The 18,998-nt window shown below is 41.5% G+C and overlaps 1 protein-coding gene across 1 annotated transcript in view; it reads left to right on the top strand.

Annotated features, from left to right (window-relative positions):
* The first annotated feature begins 2,711 nt into the window (after positions 1-2,711).
* The window catches only part of LOC127349511 (serine/threonine-protein phosphatase PP1-beta catalytic subunit), a 24,183-nt gene continuing 7,896 nt past the window's right edge, over positions 2,712-18,998 (top strand). Inside the window, exons 1-2 of the mRNA XM_051375320.1 lie at positions 2,712-2,865; positions 18,928-18,998. The exon at positions 18,928-18,998 is cut by the window's right edge and continues 61 nt beyond it. Coding sequence (XP_051231280.1) covers positions 2,814-2,865; positions 18,928-18,998 — 123 coding nt within the window. The 5' untranslated portion in view covers positions 2,712-2,813. The remainder of the gene's footprint in view (positions 2,866-18,927) is intronic.

The raw sequence follows: 18,998 nt of genomic DNA, 5'->3' as shown, positions 1-18,998 counted from the left end.
GTAAAGCTACACGCACACAGAATACACCGCTTCCGGTAGGAGCAGTGCAGAAGCACAATGACACCGTGTGTGTTCTCTAATTATAGGCTTCTGCTTATTTATTTGAAATGGACAAATATATGAGAATATACCTTTTTCAAGTCTGTATCAATTATGTTAAAGCCCCCCTCCAATAATAAAAATCAGCTTTCTTCTTGTTCCTGCAGTGTGCTGTTTGATCTTCACTGTGCAGAATGATGGATGTGTGTGCACAGTTTTTCACATTCATCTGCTGAAAGTGGAAAGTTTCTCTGTGCTCATTGAAAATCAGATTTTTATGGGGCGGGGCCTACCAGCATTATTTGTGACATCACAAATAATTTGGAAGTCAGTCCTGGTCCAGTATCAACTTGTACAGTGTGATGTAGAAACCTGAGGCCACCAGTGCACATCCACTGAGAATGGACTTTGCAGAGAAGGAGGAGACATCTTGTGTCCAGCAGGGAAACTTTAGAAATGAAATTAATTTGCATATTCATAGACTCTGAGGTAGGGTGAGTAGATGTATTTCTAATCATTTTAATGTGAATTTTTTTGCTGAGAAAACGTCTCCAACACATTTTGTTCCTAGCAGGTATTTGTCCATGTGTCTCAATGGGAGATCTTTAATGAAACTAAATCATAACTTTAAGAAAACATCTGTTCAAAGGTTTAGCCTTGCATACACTACAATGTAATTCATAGTTAGTTCATGTCTCTGTGGTTCTCATTAGAGATAATATTACACAGGCTCATTATAGAAAGTCTATTTTAGGACATAGTGCTGGGGTTGTAGGGGTCATTCATTTTGGCAGTTGTGTGCATGTTAGTCAGTGGGAAATGTATACATTTATACTAAACTTAGCCTACACTTATACATGAGTATTCTAAGTTACAGTAGTCATGGTTAATATTTACAGTAATAATGAAATGATAATGCTCTCATGTTTTCACAGCAACTCGAGGCTATTATTTTGAAGAGAAAAGTGGCCAGTTTCCGGTGTGGTCCTCTGGCTAGCTTGACACAGCTGCACCCCTTGGCCTCTGCAGTGCAGCTTGCCACCACCCACTCAAAACAGTGCGGAAATACCCAGATGACGCACTTGAGAGGAACAGAAAAATAAGTTGTGAGTGGGAGAGGCAATAACATAACTTGTTTCGTGAGTCATAACCTGGAAGAGAGTCCTACACCGAACCCAGCTCTGGTCCCCAAGTTCATTCTCTGTAAACTGTCAGTGTGTGATGTACCAGATCCTTCACACACTGACCTACACTGCAGGTTCAGTCTTCCAGGGTTTGACACTGACAATAAACAACTCTTATTTATAAGGGAAAATATGTTTTCTTCTTTTCTTTATTTGATCAACTTAAGATAATTCCCTTATTTATTTATTTTTTAAACTCACAAAACAGTCCTTAAAACTGTTCATCAAAAAACTTTAAAGATCATAAAATCCACAATCCAACCAGGAGAGGGCGCTGTAAGTGAAGAAATCCTGATCTCCTCTCATTACGAGCGCTGAGCATTTGTCCCCCGACCTGACAATATACAGTGAGTGGGCCTCAGTTAGGTCTCTTTATATTTAGTAAAGTAAGTAAGTAAGTATCTTTTACACAGTTTTATTCATTTCAGGTTTACTTTAATGTCCATAAAAGTACTTCATAAACACCAATAATATCTGCACAGCTTTTCATATTATGACCAAAACTCAAAGAAGAGTTGTCAGCTGAGTTTATTACATATTTTCAAGTAGCCCTATTTATAATTATTATTATTATTACTATTATTATTATTAATAATTTATTACAGTAACCTGTTGCAAATGCCTTGGCTATACTGATGCCTTCAGGTGCTGTCAGAAATCACAGTTACAATTTGAGAAAATAACTAAATGAATTATTAAAATGAATTGGATAGGGAACTGTCCATTACATTTGTGTATTGAGTATCATTGTTGTCACCCTGTTTGTATGCAGGTCATTTGGGTGCTCTAGTTTCCTCCCACAGTGTAAAGTAATGCAGTGAGGTCGGTTTGTCAATGCTGAAGGCATGCTGGGAAAAGGCCTCAGTTCTTGATGAACCGTTTCATTCGGTTGCATCTATGTTGTTTTGTATAAATTAAAACATCCATGCACAAATATATTATGCATTTTATTTACTTTATTTATTCATATTAACATAAACAATTCTTTTATGACTTCAGTTAGATGAATCATAACCTAGGTAGATACTTTGAATTTTACAAATAACCTGACAATGATATTATATTCCATTATGTTATAGAGATGGTTGACACACACTATAAAATATGGTGGGTTTTAAGCAAAAGCTACTTTACCCTCCAGTAAGTCCCAAGAGACCACTTATTGAGTTTGGAAATGAATGGAAAGCAATGGCTGAGGTAAGGAAGGAAAATATAATCTGTAAATGCTACACGGACATTACTTTAGAGATGAGCTTGAAGGTTCATTCTTGACTTTGGAAACACTGTTTGAGTTTGAAATCTGCAGAGGAAGACTGAGAGATGCGGTCGAAAGCTCTAGAAAAAGCTACTGAGTGATTGTCGTAACAATTCAGGGTGTAACTATCACTTCATGTATGGCTAATTATAAACTCCACTTTCCTCCTCTCTGTGATAGGAACTCGAATATCCGAGGGGAACTTTAACGCAGCATAATAGTCCTAAATGGGAGGCCCGTGAGTGGGAGGAGGTTGGCGGTGCGTTTCAGTGCAGTGAGGCGGTGCCTGCCCTGCCAGCTCCAGACTGCGGCGGGCAGAGCTGTTCGTTACAGAAATGGCGGAGGGGGAGTTGGACGTCGACTCGCTGATTTCCCGGCTTTTAGAGGGTGAGTTTGCAACCATATTACATTCATATTATCCCGTTGTTTTGGCCTATAGTCCTCAAAGGTTATTTGGGTTTCGTTTAGACTCGGGTTGACTAGAAAAAGGCCCGCGTTACTTGCTAGCGTATCCCGGTGTAGGAGTGGACAGGACCAGTCCCGTCCGTCGGTAACGCGAACCGGAGGCACACCTTCAGGCAACTTATCATGAATTCATAGCTAATGACACCTGAGGCGTTTCAGGAATTGTTTTTTGAGTGTTAAAGTGAGGGTGAAGATTGAATGGTAACAAAGTTATAGTACTGCTGGTTGAACCCCGACAGGTCGAGTATGGTGGAGAACGTTAAACCCACCTTAAAACTAATACACATTTTAATGTTGCCTTCATTAATGTCGCAATACTTGTATTACACCATTATTGGTGTCATCGCGTTGGCCTGCAGCATATAAAACAGCAGCCAAGTAGTTTTCACTTAAGGAAAAAGCTCAATCGTAAAAACGTCTCTGCTTATATTTCCTCAAGCTCTTAACAACAAAATAGAGCACGGTGGGCGGTAGCTTGCGGTGCACATCAGCCTCATAAGTTCATATTTCTTTTGAAACAAAGTGCAGCTTGGTGAATGAGGGCGGCCGAACATTTCAACACAACTGGCTGCTCCCTGAAGAGATTTAAAATGTTGTGTCCAGTGTGTATATATATCTTTTGCCCGCAATCATAACAAGAAATGTCAAGTTTTCAGATGGGATTTGGCATAAGAGTTTCTCAGCTGAAGAGAGAGGGCACGTCACGGGGTTATGGTGTTTATATGAGAATATTTCTGAATGGTAATGTTTTCACAAGCCACAGGCCTTGGTGATATTCCACTTTAAACAAACCTGCAGAGTCTGTATCCTGTAAGCATTTCAAAATGAAGTAACTTTTGTCAACCTTGCACCATGTATTTTGTAATTCCATTGCCAGTATCAACCATACTCAGTCCTAAAGTTGGCAGTTTTTCTGTACAAATGGATTACAGCTGTTATCCTAGGAAGATTTTAACATTAATGCAACAGTTGGCAGATTGAGTTAAAAAAGCCTGTATCAAACTTTTAAATAGTTTTATACATCTGTGATAAAATAGGCTTTAGCTGTGTGTGTTGATATTTTGGAAATAAGTTTTTTCTAATACTAGTAGTTTTCAGTCTGATACTACTGCACAAAAGTGACTTCAGTACTTTCGAAGAAAGTCTTTTTGTTGCTCCTACACCATTGTTATGTGTTGGGTAGCGGTGGATGACTTTCTTAGCAGTGCTAAATAAGGGATCCTGACATAGGTGAGCTGATCTCTCCGTCTCTTTCATTCTCTTGAGGACACAGAGACTCTGTGTCTTCAGTAAACATGTGGAGAGCCGAGGCAGTGGTGGACAAACAGTCGTGATTGATTGTCTGTCTGTCACACACACACACACAGATTCAGTGTGCCGAAAATCACACACAGATAACAAACATACACAGCTTAGCAGCGTATGCTAATGAATGAACACGCTGTGGCTCAACATGTCAATAGAACCTAATCATCTGGATTGATTAGGACTCATTACATAATAGTGCTCGTTTGCTGTTTGTGTGTGTCAGCTGTACAGTAATGTGAGGCTTTATTGTCAACTGGGCAAGGATATACTGTGGCTAGTAAGCCGGCTACATATTTAGTTTCTTTTTTATGCAGCAACGAGGGGAAACCTCAGTGGAGGAAATTGGAGGGTTCTGGCCATAAAGGCTTCCAGATGTGAGCTGTGAATGTATCCCAACCATCCATCTTCTTTCAGCCACTTTCTCTTTCCATCTACAGCCAGTATGCATCCGGCTGGCTCCTTTTTAAAAAATGTTTTTGGTGTGGAAATAACTGAGAGTGAAGGCTCAGTGCTAATGGTTTCTTTTTATGGCTGATGTGTCTGGATCAAAACCAGAGTTTGACAAATGTTGAAATTGGTCTGTGAAATGGTGACAGTACAATTTCCAAGTTTTGTGCAGTTATGAAAATGAGACTTTTTTATATATATATATATATATATACTTTGGTTTTAGAATTTTTCTTCAAGCAAAACAAGAATCTAAATAAAATGTTTTAAAACTTAAAAAAGCAGTTGACAAAACAATCTCCACTCAGTCGTCTGTTCTGGAGCTGTTGACCGTAAACTCAATTGTAGATTTTCAAATTGTACATTTATACTGAATGTTTCTTGTTCATGTTGGCAAAATTAAAATTTAGAAATAGTGGGACTGCCTGTTTAAACAGTATTGTATCTATTAAGCTGGCAGTTATTTTAGTGATTAGATGATTAGTTGTTGGTGAAAAATGCCCATCAGGATTTTATAAATCTGAAGTTGACTCATTCAAATAGCTGGCTTCCTTACTGATGAAACCTTGCTATCCCTCATCTTAGTTTACTCAACCAGATTACATCTACAGCATGCTTTCATCGAGACGTTTACTAAATGCTCCGTCAGTGGCTCTTTCTCCTGGCATTCGCCTCAACAAGCTCAGAGTGTTTTCACTTGCCGTACTAGGGAGTAGCTGGGCCGTCTCCGCGGGAATAAAGGGACCTTTTCCCTAAGACAGGACGGGATTTCCTAAACCACTTCAATGGGCGGCTGATCTCTCACTTTGTCAATGAGCTCTGGTGCCAGTCAAGAACCTACAGCATGTACTCATGCGCAGAGACGCACAGGGAGAGAGAGCTCTCGGATCTCTTACTAAATGTCAACAGGCACAGCTGTCCCTGGTAGAAATGAACCTACCCTTTGGTGACCCTTTTTTCCTCTACAACACAAGATATATTTGGGGATTAATCTGAACATGTTTATACTAGAAGCTTTGTGTTGGCAAAATGTAGAGGAAAAGACACATTGTCAAATGAATCCACTGTGTGGACATTCAAACACACACAGGAGAGAGTGTAAAAGGGGCAATACAGTAATACAGTAGACTTTCAGCTCAGTGGTTTATTTTTATCTCTCCAGTCATGTCTTTTAATATTGAACATTGATGATGTGAAGTGGCATTTACCCAATTACAAAACATCACAGCGCTTAAATTTAAAAAAATTTAAATTCAAGTTTTCCATCCATGTTTATGCTGTGACGTAAGGTTGGAGAAAACCGGCACCGATCAAGGCATCTTTTAACTGATCGGTATCGGCTATATTGAGCTTTATTGAACTTTATTGACCCGATCCCATCTTTTGTTTTGTGTCAGCTGTGTGGGATCGGGAGCTAACTCAGAAATCTCAGAAGGTGACCAGAATTATTCCAGTTCCTCCTTTTAAAAGGGCTTGACTTTGTGTACCAACTTTCATTTTGACCCAGCTGTTGAAACATTTCACTCAAAACCACGTGCCAGCCTAATGGTGGCACTAGAGGAAAAGTCAGTCATCAGGATGTATCCCCTTTTGAACCACGAATGTCAGTACAAAGCTCTGTGGCCATTCATCCAAAAGTTATTGAGACATTTCAGTCTGGACCAAAGCGGTGGACCGACCTACAGACCAACATTGCTATTCATAGAGCCACACCGCTAGCATGGCTTATAAAAATGAGTAGCTTCATGGCCACAGTAAATAAACCACTGGTCACAACCTTGTCATGCATCATCACTCACTTCTCCCACAACTTATTCTAGTATAGAAATCTCACCAAGGCACTTACTCAGAGAATCTCCTTTTCCTCTTCCCATTGTTTGCTGACTTGGACGTCCACATTCATGCAAATATCAAACACATCTGAAATGATATTTGCTTGGTGCTATTACCTACAGTTTCCCACCGGCACATTGATTCAGAACTAATCTTTTTCTGTGGCATTATTATTTAGTATTTGTTGTGAAACAGTGTCATACATAAGTGTTGATGATAATACACCGAGGCCACTTCTGTAATAACATAAAACATATAATAAGTAGTGAGTACAGGTACAGTAGATGAAACCTGTATTGTGTATAATTATTTTAGCATTGGGAAAATGATCGGTTGGAGTCAGTCATACATCATCAGTTGTTCTTTCCTCTATAACACAAAATGTATTTGTGTATTTATCTAAACATGTTTATACTAGAAGCTTTGTGTAGGCGAAATGTAGAGGAAAAAGACACATTGTCAAATTCATCCATTGAGTGTGGACATGCAAACACAAACACACACAGTTAGTGGGTGGGTTGACAGGCGTTGTCTAGCCGACAGGCTAAACCTGATCGACTGACAACATGGTTTACAATCAGTGAAGCCTCCTCAGTGGCTTCAGCGTGTAGGTTTCTGGCCTCTCTGGTTTCATTTGTCACTCTGAATACAATGACTTGTCATTTGCTGCCTTGTGACCAGTCCTGTGAGTCAGAGTTGAAAGATAAGCAGCCTAGTGAATGGTGTATATGGACTTATTAAAGCCATTTGTCTGTGTAATTAAAATGGCATTTGTATTTCTGTGTGTATCTGTCTGGATATTATGCAGTCAGAGTCTGCCTGTCTCATGAATAGGACTGTGTATTGGCAATATGATACAGAGGTAACAATTCAACATAATGCGCTTTTAAAACACCACATGCATACATCATAGCCAGTTTACATTTGCAACACTGCTATCTAACATCAATAGTGTTTTTGAGAAAGAATACAATATCACGAAACAAAATACGGCAATATAATGAGGCCTTAGCTTATCATTGTCTCACTAGCTTGGTGGCTCTAAGTTCTGTTTTAAAAGGCTGCTGGTGTTCCCAATGCATAAGTATTCATGACATGAGTTGATTAAAAAACATGCAGACCTTAATTGGCAGTTAGGTGTCTAATAACAGGGGAGTGACGTCCTCTCACTACAGTGAGAGAAAATCAATATTGTCAGAGCCACAGTACACAGCATTGCATTGCACTGTGGGAGATCAATCAGTCATTTGCTGTTTTGGTGCAACTCTCAGTAGCTTGTTTCGGATTTCACAGCAGAGTCACCGCAGTTGGTTATAGCACGTTTGAGCTGATGTCGCATTTTTCCCAGCATTCATAGTAATGCTTCAGTTGTCTCTAAACCGCGACAGCATGCCTCAGCAAGATGGCACATCTCCTTCCCCGCATGTTTGTGCACAGTTTACTGAACCGACCGTGTGTCTTTCTGTTTGGTACTTGAGTTGTCCATAACAGGCCCCTCCTTATCCTTCTCATTAGTTTTTACTACTGCTGTGCTGTTGTCTATGTGATCCAGCAAAGCAGCTATTACAGGCCCCAGCTCTCCCAACATGCCCATGCTAAGCCCACACTGGCCCGGGCTGTAGCGACAACAGGCCCTCTGTCTGGCCTGCCAGCACAGGTGGCCCGTAGGCTTTATGTGGCACAATCAACACCATGGTCCCATACATCAGCCGGGGGGGGGGGGTGGAAAGTTGCATTACGGAGCCATTTTGTCATTTTTGTTTAAGGGCAAAGACACCAGCCAGTTGTAACCGAGTACATAAAATCTCCTAAAGAGCATTTCTCTGTGTACGGGCTGTCCAGATCGTGTTTATTTCCCTGAAGTGGAATTGTCGCTGACTGCTGAGTACGCACTGTTTTTGGACAGTCTGCATCCACTTTCCACACTGCAGCCCAGCAGCTTATTTTGTATTATGTAAGGAGTTATAAACACATGATAAAGTAGGTCTGGGTGATATACCTGAACAATGCATCACTAAAACATTATAAGTATTGATTATTTCTGGTTGAATGTATGTACTTTGTTGTACATATTCTTCATACAGTTTTGTTGCTGAGTCCCTCTCTATTGTGCACTGCCTGTGGATTGTTTCTTGAGATGTATTAGAAGTAGGTAGTGACTGACATCATGTTGGTTATTCACTCATAGCATGCTCCATTATCAAGGCTGTTTATGAGCCAGGGCGTATTTATCATGTGCTTCTGTGGTCGTTTGCATTAAATGCGCCTAAGTGAAACTGTCGACACTGAACCATTTGTCAAGTGTATTGCTGATATATATTGCTATTTTACCCAAAGGCATGGGTACAATCAAAGGCACTGTCTAGTTTGACAGTTTGGTCTGAGTTTGCTGCTCTGCGCTGGATGGACTCACTGAGAATGACCTGTCAATCACAGGGTCGCCACGCCCTAAAGCATACCCTGCTTTATCGTCTATTTTACTCTAAATGGGACCATTGTTTACTAAATGAACATCATGTTGTATGGAAGAAGACTGAAACTAGAGATTTAGACCATAAACTCATCAGGAAACTGTTTACTGAGCTCATAAATCAAGTTAGAAGTACATTAATTTCTCCATTAGAGTGCATGGTATGAGTTTGTATTGCAGCCAATGGAGCTGCCCCCTACTGGCCATTACATAGAATGCAGGTTTAAGACATCCTTTGATTTGTCAGGGTATCTCAATGTTTTCTGGGCTGTGATGCCACATTCAGGAGCTTTTCTACCCTGCTATGTAAGTAAGATGTTCTAGTCAGAACTGAAAGAGTTAAAGAACAAATAAAGTGTTTGTTAAAAGTTATGATATTCAGCAGTTTATAATGCACCTATAGGTCTTTTGTTGTGCTCCTCCAGAATACATTTTACACTGATGTCACCCGCCTTGTTTTCTCCGGACGTGTAGGACTGCTGCTGCGTTGCGTGATGTTCAGGCTGCTGGCGTGGCACTCTGTTATGGAAACAACAATGGTGGAGCCTGTGCGGCGGGGAGCGTTCACCCCCTGGCACCAAACGTGGCACAGAGCTCACCCAGGCTTTTCAGCTGCCCAGCTAGGCTTTCCAATAAACCCTCCCTCCCCTCTCCTTCCATTCACTCCCTCGCCTTCTCTGTCTCCCCCACTCGAGCTTCAGTTCCTCCCTGCATTTCTTTCATTTTCTTCTCCTCTCCGTCTCTCCCACTTTGCCCATGCCTCCTGTTTATTTCTCCTCCAGTCTCTCCTCTCAATTTCATCCTTTCTCTTGCCCCACAAAGACAGCCATTCACCCGTGGCACTTAGAGGCGAACAAAACGTCCTCTGAAAAAGCAAAGCCCGCACAGAAATGCCATCACAGTCGGGATTTCTGCCCTAAGATTCGCTCCCGCTCTCCTCGCCAGAGTTACTTTGTGTTTCTCGTTCACTGAGGGGTCACTGTTTTCCATCACCACTGTGTGGGAGAGGGTTAGACGGAGGAGTGGAGGGGAGCTGCTGGCCTCGTGCCCAGTTGGAAAGAATAGAGAATGGAGGTGGAGAGCTAAAAAAGGTCTGACAGGGCATCTTTATTGGTGCTGTGAAGCGCAGCAGTGACTAAAACATGCACAGTCATACCTGCTTAGAATTCACGGCTCTGCTTGACCCATTACAAGTTCTTTTGTACGTCTTAGCTCGGCAATTAGAGAAAATGCTACTTTTTCATCTCTTAATGCTTACTTATGTTGTTAAGAATAGTAAAATAAATAATTAATGCTATACGGTATATAGAAGGCTTCAAATACACCCTGTTATTGGTATCGATTGATACTGCTTCCAGCGATTGGTAATCAGCACCAAAAATCCTGATCGGAGCACCCTAATTGTGAAGTACCTTTTAAAAAATTACCCAGAACTATTAATCAATTATCAGAATCAGTTATGGTCTCCAAAAATGTGGTCAGGTTTGTTATCATTTTGTTTTTACTTAATCAGTTAGTCATCCATTTTAGACTGGGTACTTCCTTATATGACTTTACAAGAACTTCTGTGAAGCAAGAAATAATTTTTTGTTTGTCTGTTTTTGGGCAATTCTGCCTTTATTTGTCGGATGACTACATGACAAATTGTTCGATTGCGATATTATTCACAATGAATGATCATTTTTGCATCACAAATTAAATTTTCACTAATCTCATCAAAACCAAACATGTTTTCTTTGGCCATATTGCGATTAAATGTGCAGCCCTAGTGTCGACCCAGTCCCAGCCTTCATCAAACTGGGGATATGGCACACATCTTAGACCACTAGCTCAAGGGAGCGCCCCCAAAAGAGGGATTACATTTTTTAAACATAAGGTATTGAAAAAGTATCGGTACTAAAATATATTGGCACTAGTATAAAAAAAGTATTAGCAGTTAAATCATAGAACAGTCTGAAAAGCGTTGAATAACTGCCTTATGAGGTCAGCCCTATTTTTAAGCTCCTGATATTGCGCTGACATCGGAGTGTGTTTTCTTGCTGATGTGAATGGGCTTACGCAGCTCTCTGCCAGAGCAGCTGACAGCCGTTACATTGTTGTGGACCTTCACTGGCTGACGACGGAGCCCCGGCCTGTGCCTGGCTAGTACTCCGTCTATCTCATACCAACAACAGAGCCTTCAAGTGCTCCCCCTTTGTCCTGACTGACTAGCCTACTTCCTCCTTCCTCCATACAGTAGAGCCCATATATGGTAATGCCTTCAAGAAGCAATCTGTGTGTAGTTCACTTATCTTTCTCTCTTTCTCTCTCTCTCTCTCTCTCTCTTTGGCTCAAACACACACAGTTTAAGTGAACTCTGCTCTTTTTAAATAAATGGAAAAATAGTTGACCTGCTTGGCCCTTAGGAAGTAGTTTGCAACTGGTGAAGCAGAAGACATGATGACTGAAAAGCAGCAATTACCCCCTTGTGCCTCTAGGTTTGCCATTTATGAGAAAAAGCATTTACATTGCTTTATGTCTAAATGGCCCTAGTGCTGGATGAAAAGTTTCCAAAGTTGTTCTTCACTATTGAACTACTGTCAGTTTGAGGTTAAATCAAATCCACAAAGAATAAAAAGTCAACTCTTGAACCAAAGCTCTACCCAGCACTGCTCCTACTTAAATCTTGTGAAGTTAGTCAGAAGACAAGTCAGTGTGTTGATGTTGGGAGTGTGTCAGGTTGTGGGTTGTAACAGCTCTGGTGTGGTTCAGCGTGCAACACAATGGTGGGTTGGGCCGTATCTAAAGATCCTCCCAAGTATTTAGTCAATCAACTCCCCAACTGTAGGCAGCTGGACTTGAATTCAGGGAACACCGGCTCACTTGTACCTAGAAAGATCAACCACTGTGACAAAGGTCAGTGAGCGGAGCTGGGCGGTAGGGCATTGAGACTGTAATAATAGGCTATCATCTCTCTTAGCAGAGGATGGTTAAACAAACGACCTCGGTTAACGTTTCAACTGTATTGGTTAAAAATAAAAGATCAATAAAAAGACAGGAATAGCACGGCAAAATAATGAGAAAAAAAGTTTTACACCATGTCATCAGTTGCATCCATCAACTTTAGGCTGGAACTGATGTGCTCCTTTTCTTGACCGTTATTAAAATGACAACAATTCCACTGCTGTTTTTTATGACCAACAGTCCGAAACCTAAAGCTTTGTAGTTTACCAGGGTTCAAACCTTTTTCACCACCGTCCCAAACTGTCCCGAAATACAATTTAAACCGCCCTAAAGTAAATGCTGGCCATCCCAATTATATTATTGTGATTTTAAAGGTGATGCGGGGTATAAATGAATGGCCATGGAGAACAGTTAATTCAAACGTGTGTTAAATATACATATTCATTCATTTATTCATATTGCACTTATTCAACTCATAAATCAACAGAGAGAGAGAGAGAGGTTGTCATTGACTTTATCTCTGTTTCTTCCACGGTTTTTGCCGACAGTGACACCAGAAAGCGGCAAATCCCGTCATCACTTCGTGCGGCGTTTGTCTTCTCGCTTTGTGTGTGTGTGTGTGTGTGTGTGTGTGTGTGTGTGACAGCAGTGGGTTTTTTAGGCTGAGGTGTCTAACTTCCATCCCACGACCATTCGTTTTTTATCGTCCCCATGATGGGTGGATGGATGTACTTTTAATTAGAGCCCTTGTCTACTATCAAATAAGACTAAGACAGGCAGAAAATGCTCATGACTGAGACTTGCAACCACAGGACATTCAGCCCTTTTGCTTAAAAAGAATGACTCAAAACATTGGCAGCGAATTTTCTGTCCCGTGTTTCACAACTTCTTAGATCTTAGATCTATTACTGCTTCCATGGAGCATTAAATTACTTTATTAAACAGGCCATTTCCTTCACAGCTCAAATGAAACCAAATCAGTTAATTGTGAAGTCATTTTTCCAGCGACAGGAAGACAGCCTCTCCAATGTAATCTGCTGCTTTTCTATGTTTTTATGTCATTCTTAAATGAATATCTGAGGTTGCAGACTGCTGGTTGGACAAAACAAGACCTCTGAGGACACCTCCTTGGACTCTTTGCTATTTGATTATAGCATCCATTTTTATTATTAATTATTAGTGAGAAAATTGTAGTTTTAGTTCAGTCACTGTGAGATGTACAAACAGCAGGCTGTCTGCTTGAAGTCGAGGTCTACAAAGGGAAATGAAGTGCAGCCTCAGTGTTTGTTTCAGCTTTAGATGTGTTAAAATACTGTGGTTTCCCTGTGCATGCTTTCCTAGTGAGCTTTCTTGTTAGTCATAGTCCTATAGATCTGGTTCCACCCAGAACCCTTTTTTTTTTTTTTATTAACTTGGAACATTCATTTCATTTTCAAAAAACAAGTCTTGGATGTTGATGCGTCTTGCAGATGCCCTAAGAAGCAGTGGTGTATTCCAGGCTGCACTGAAGCCTCGTACAGCCAGAGCTGTTAAGGTCTGAAGGGTCTGTGAGCTGTCTGGAATGCAAAAGCCACTGAGGGGTGGTACGAGGAGGCAGGGCTGTCCTCTGACGTCAGCACAGTTCACTGGCAAGGCAGAGGAGGCCGATGACCCTTGAGTTCAGCCTCAGCCAAGCATGCAACTAAAACTAAAACGATGAATAGATGAGGAGGTGAAGGAGGAGGAAAAGGAGGTCTGGGAAAGCAGCTGCTTGCAAGTGCAGCGATCTCCTTTCGGATGGAGCTCGAGGAAGGACTCAGCGTTCAGTCTGAAAAGGTCAGAGTGTGACCAAACCCAAACTTAAAAGCTTAGGCAGACGGACACACGCACCTGACCAAATTAGGAGAGCTGAACAGGACCGTAGAGAGGTTTCTCAAAGAGGAGATTTTCTCTAATCTTGCGTAAGAACCAGCTGGGAAATGTGAGTGGAACGTGAGTTTCCTCCAGTCCAGACGAGGCTGTCGTGAAGTGAAGCTCGACAGCTGTTGTAGCCAGGGACCTGCTTCATCCTGACTGGGAAAGCAGCTCCTCTAACCGATAAACACTGTGCATCTGTTCCGATTGTCTGTCATTGAGTCTTCTAGCTCTACTGTTTACATGTATTTGATTGTTAGCATGCCTCGGAACTTGATTTAGAAATGTATCTGAAGCAGATCTTGAGTGTGTCATACCTGTCACTCAGCAAACACAAAAGTATTATCTCAACATAGGGCTGGAACTACCGATTATTTCCTACTGTTGATTAATCTGCTGATCTTTTAATGAAGTTAATGAATTAATCATTTGGTATGTGAAATGTCAGTAAGCAGTCCACCCATCACAGCTTCCCACAGCCACCGTTGACATGATTAAATTAGTGCTGTCAGTTAAACGCGTTATTAACAGCGTTAACGCAAACCCATTTTAACGGTGTCAATTTTTTTATCGCGAGATTAACTTTCTTTTTGGCCTAGCACACTTTGTAGTTTTTTCACATGCTGTTGCAACAACTAGTAACGTTAGAAAAACTACAACACCACACCGGATCTAGCTAGACCGGAAACAAAACAACAGGCACGCCGCACACACTTGTTTAAGAGTAGTAGACGTTACGTTTTGAGTGGATGGCGAGCGCGAGAATCCGAAATGGATGTTGCTTTTAAAAAGTTGCCAAATGGTTCCATTGACAAGACCAAAGTGATCTGTGTGTTTTTGTCGTTGTGAAGTAGTCTGAAATTCCACTTGATGGCCAAGCACACAGCTGATGTGAATTCTCCGCCCCCTCGTCAAAGCCAGGCGACAATGGAGGCTTTTTCAATAAAAACAACATTTGCACAAAGCAAGCCGATCCACTTTTCCATGTTGATAAGAACATTAAAATGAGAAAAAATAATGGGACAAAAATAAATCAAGGGACATTTAGAATAGATAAAAATGTGCGATTAATTGTGAGTTAACTATGACATTAATGCGATTAATCGCAATTAAATATTTTAATCGTTTGATAGCACTAATTTAAATAGCTTGCAGTTTAATATCAGTCAAAAAACAACAAATATTCACATTTCCTTGGCTTATTTGTTTGTTTTTTTAAATGTTTGCTTAAAAATTACTCAAATGATGAATCGATAACAAATTTTTAAAATGAAATTTCTCTAAATAATGAAGCGCTAATGTTAGTGGACCTAAAAAGGGAAAAAAGGAATGGTCCTACACTTTACATAATGTAACATGAGCTCTTTCTCTCCACATTCTTCGCACTCCACGGCCCCAGTTTATAACGCAGGCTATCTGATATAAATTTCCACCCACGCCAAGCTAACCCTGATGACATCACTATGCGGCTCCTCCAGGACCTTTGCTTTCACAGCAGCTTTTCTAAAAACTTGTGATGTACGTTGCAATTTTTTGGTATAATTCAACTTTTTCCAGTGAGAATAAAATCACTAATAGTTTGGTGGCTCAACATTGTGTGTGTGGGACTGCTGAGATTAGTGAAATCTAATCAGGAAACTTGCGGAAAAGTTGTGATTAGACACAATTGCAAGGTCGCGCAGAATTCACAGGGATTTGCTGAATTTGCATTCAATGTTGAGATTGCAACTTCCCGGAGGGACGGACCATGACATCATCAGGGTTAATTTGTCAGAGCTCCTCCAGACACATCATACAGCTGTTGTCATAAGCTGAGTAGTACGCCCCTCAGTGGAGTTTCCCTTCTAAGTCGAACAAGCTGCAACCAGCCAAACATTTGGCAGAAAACTCTGCCTCTTCCTCTGCTTCTCTTATGACAAAGGAACACAAAGTTAACAACAAGTGGACTGACACACAGACGTTTCTAAACAATTTTTCTAAAACTTTGTAATAATTTACTATGTTTTTGGTCGGAATCTGATTTGAAGCTTCAGGAAATGAACTTGATGCAGTTTGCAAGACATATTCTAACTAGAATACTAAATACACAGAATCAACTTCAAATCTCCAGAGGTCTCCCCAGCTCGCCGTTAGAGTATTAAAAGTGGACTGAGTGTAAAAACCTCATCTGTAATCTGCGAGGAAATGTGGGAATTTTAGAGTTCTGTAAAAGTATCATATTGAGAACGTTTCTTTCCAAGCTGGATTGTGTCAGTCTAATGTTACAGATGCTGTTGATGCACCTCCAGTATTTATCCACTTTATCCACAAATCGGCTCCTCCCCCCCTCGAGATACAGCAGCAGCTCCGCTCTCCAACACCTTGCAGGCTGGAAATTGGTCTTGCTGGGTTGCCATGGTAATCAGATGTGGGTACCACCTCTTGTTCTCTCTCTCTCGTCCTCTCTCTCGTCCTCTCTCAGTATCACTCACTCTTTCTCTTCAGTGGGGAAGCTGCAGTGCAGTGGTGACAGAGTAAAGGATGCTTGGATACCTCCCCACAAGCCCCTAGTGGTACGATCTGAAGTCAAGGTCACATTGTGTGTGTGTGTGTGTGTGTGTGTGTGTGTGTGTGTGTGTGTGTGTGTGTGTGTGTGTGTGTGTGTGTGTGTGTGTGTGTGTGTGTGTGTGTGTGTGTGTGTGTGTGTGTGTGTGTGTGTGTGTGTGTGTGTGTGTGTGTGTGTGTGTGTGTGTGAAGGAGACAGAAAAATGGAAGTGTTTGTGAGTTTGTGTTCCCAGCTCTGATTTAACTTGACCATGATGAAAGGGGATCCTTCCAGCCTGGTGCTGCTGGGTGTGCGTGGCCTATATCAGGCCTCCGTCCCTGTCAGCTGAGCCAGCACAGACCTGTAAAACGCGTCATCACAGAGCAGAGAGGGAGGGGTGTGAAATCACTTTCTCGACAGTGGACACACACACACACACACACACACACACACACACACACACACACACACACACCTTGCTTGTGTGTTGTGTTCACTGAAGGACATGCTGTGCATAAAGACTAATAACACAAGGTGTTTATATTTCTTATTCAACGCTTTTCCTACCTCTGCACAGTCTAAATATAGCCCCGGTCTGACCCTTCAGGTGGGGTGCGTGTGATGGCAGGTTGTGTTTGGCTGTGGTTGAGGAGACAGACAGAGCCAGTGTTTATCCCCAAAGGTCTCCGGGCAGAAATAGCAGGGTCATGTTGCACATGTACACACACACTGTTGTCCTTTTAAAACTGGATGTAAAATAGCCTCAGAGCTGCGAGACCGCAGGCAGGAGTCACCTGCAGGAATCTGACCCCACACACACACACACACACACACACACACACACACACACACACACACACACACACACACACACACACACACACACACACACACACACACACACACACACTGCCTTTCTCCCACTTCTCTTCTCCCTTTTAAAAGCTAGCTCCTCTGGCCGTGGAGCTGAAGGATTCCTCTGGCCCTGTCTTTTTGATTTACCTATTAAGTGGCGTTTGACGCCTGCTAGGATTTCTATCATGTTGCTGAGGTGTCGTCTAACAGCAGCAGTCTTAGTCAGCTCTGGCCCACTTCTGTGGTTCACCAAGCAGGAGAAAAGCAGAGGCGTCCGTGACGCTGCCATTCATCGCAGCACTCAGGGAATATATAGGGCAGTGGCAGAACATGGAAATACTGCAGGGAAAGTTAAAACCTCAAACTGCAAAGGCACCTATTGGGTTGTAGTCAGTGCTGGTTTGTATGTATCTGCTTGAAAAGATGCTCAACAGATTTCTAGAGGCCATTTAGAGTATTTTTTTTATAAACACTGCAAAGTGTTTTACCTTGTAAGGACCAGACAAGCTGTCATTTACTCAAAGCGAGTTCAGTGTTGTGTTATGATGTGCAGGATACTAGAGCGGCAACAACTAGTCTATTCATCGATAGCTAATCATTTTGATAATCAGTTAATTGTTTTGAGTCATTGTTTAAAAAAAGAAATTCCAAATTCTCTTATTTCAGCATCTCAAATGTATTATTATATTTTCTGCTGTCTTTAGTCCTCTATGAAGGTAAACTGAAAGTGTTTGCGTTGTGGACAAAACAAGACATTTCAGGGATGTCACCTTGGGCCGTACAGGATAACTTTATGTCATTTCTTTCAGTTGCACTACAGTGCTGACAGTGTACAGTGTGTGTTTACACAGTTCACCTCATAGAAAACTGTTTTACATCATTTAAATTTGCCTATCAAAATGAAATGTAGCTCAGCTGTTCTTCAGTACGCTGCGTCACTCTTTATTCCCCAGATATTTCCTGCCATCTTTCCCTTCATCAGGGCGGTATATGAGGTTGTTTCTGTATACAGTCTATTTCTCTTGTATTAAGACTAAATGAAACATCGATGTGCATTTAAATATACTGTTAAAAAGTAAGAAGAGTTTTGTATTTATTGTGTAGACATGTCTGTCGTATAGCCTCATAACATTTGATGAATGCACCAGGGAATTAACTTCATATACCACCTAATGCAGGACAGACGGCTGAAGATGTTTCAGGCGTGGAGTTATTGACGCTCACTGCCACTTTACTGTACATTTGCACAGTATAATAAATCACCTTTAGGCTCTAAAGTCTCCGACTGCTGATGTGTAGGATGTCTTTTGGGAGCAAGAAACAATTTATGAGGTTGCTAACTTTATCATCGGCCTCATGTACATTTAATAGAATGATCCAACCCTTACAGCTCCTTGTCACGTGACCAAAGTGACTCCCCCCTCCTCTTTTCCGCTGTTACACAACAGGAAGTGCCTCCAAAAACACTCCCAACAACATCTACAGTGCCCGCACAGGCTATTTCCATCCCCTGTCTGTTGACTAAACCCTGCCTCCCATATTTAGTTTGAAGTTCTTTTAAATAACTCGCCCTGTGGGAGATGATGTGTGCAGTTACGTGACGATCGACAGAGGCATATCCCTGAAAAAAAACTCAGGGTGTAAGTACGCTCTTACTGGGACAGCGTATGCCCGGATTACCCTGCTAATGATTCTCCTCTTCCTCCTCCAGTGCGAGGATGTCGTCCAGGGAAGATTGTCCAGATGACGGAAGCTGAGGTGCGCGGCCTCTGCATCAAGTCC

This window comes from Dicentrarchus labrax, unplaced genomic scaffold, assembly GCF_905237075.1.
Source record: "Dicentrarchus labrax unplaced genomic scaffold, dlabrax2021, whole genome shotgun sequence".
In the NCBI taxonomy this organism is placed as follows: domain Eukaryota; kingdom Metazoa; phylum Chordata; class Actinopteri; family Moronidae; genus Dicentrarchus; species Dicentrarchus labrax.
Note: the sequence above shows the minus strand (reverse complement) of the source record. Positions and strands in the feature narration are given on the sequence as shown.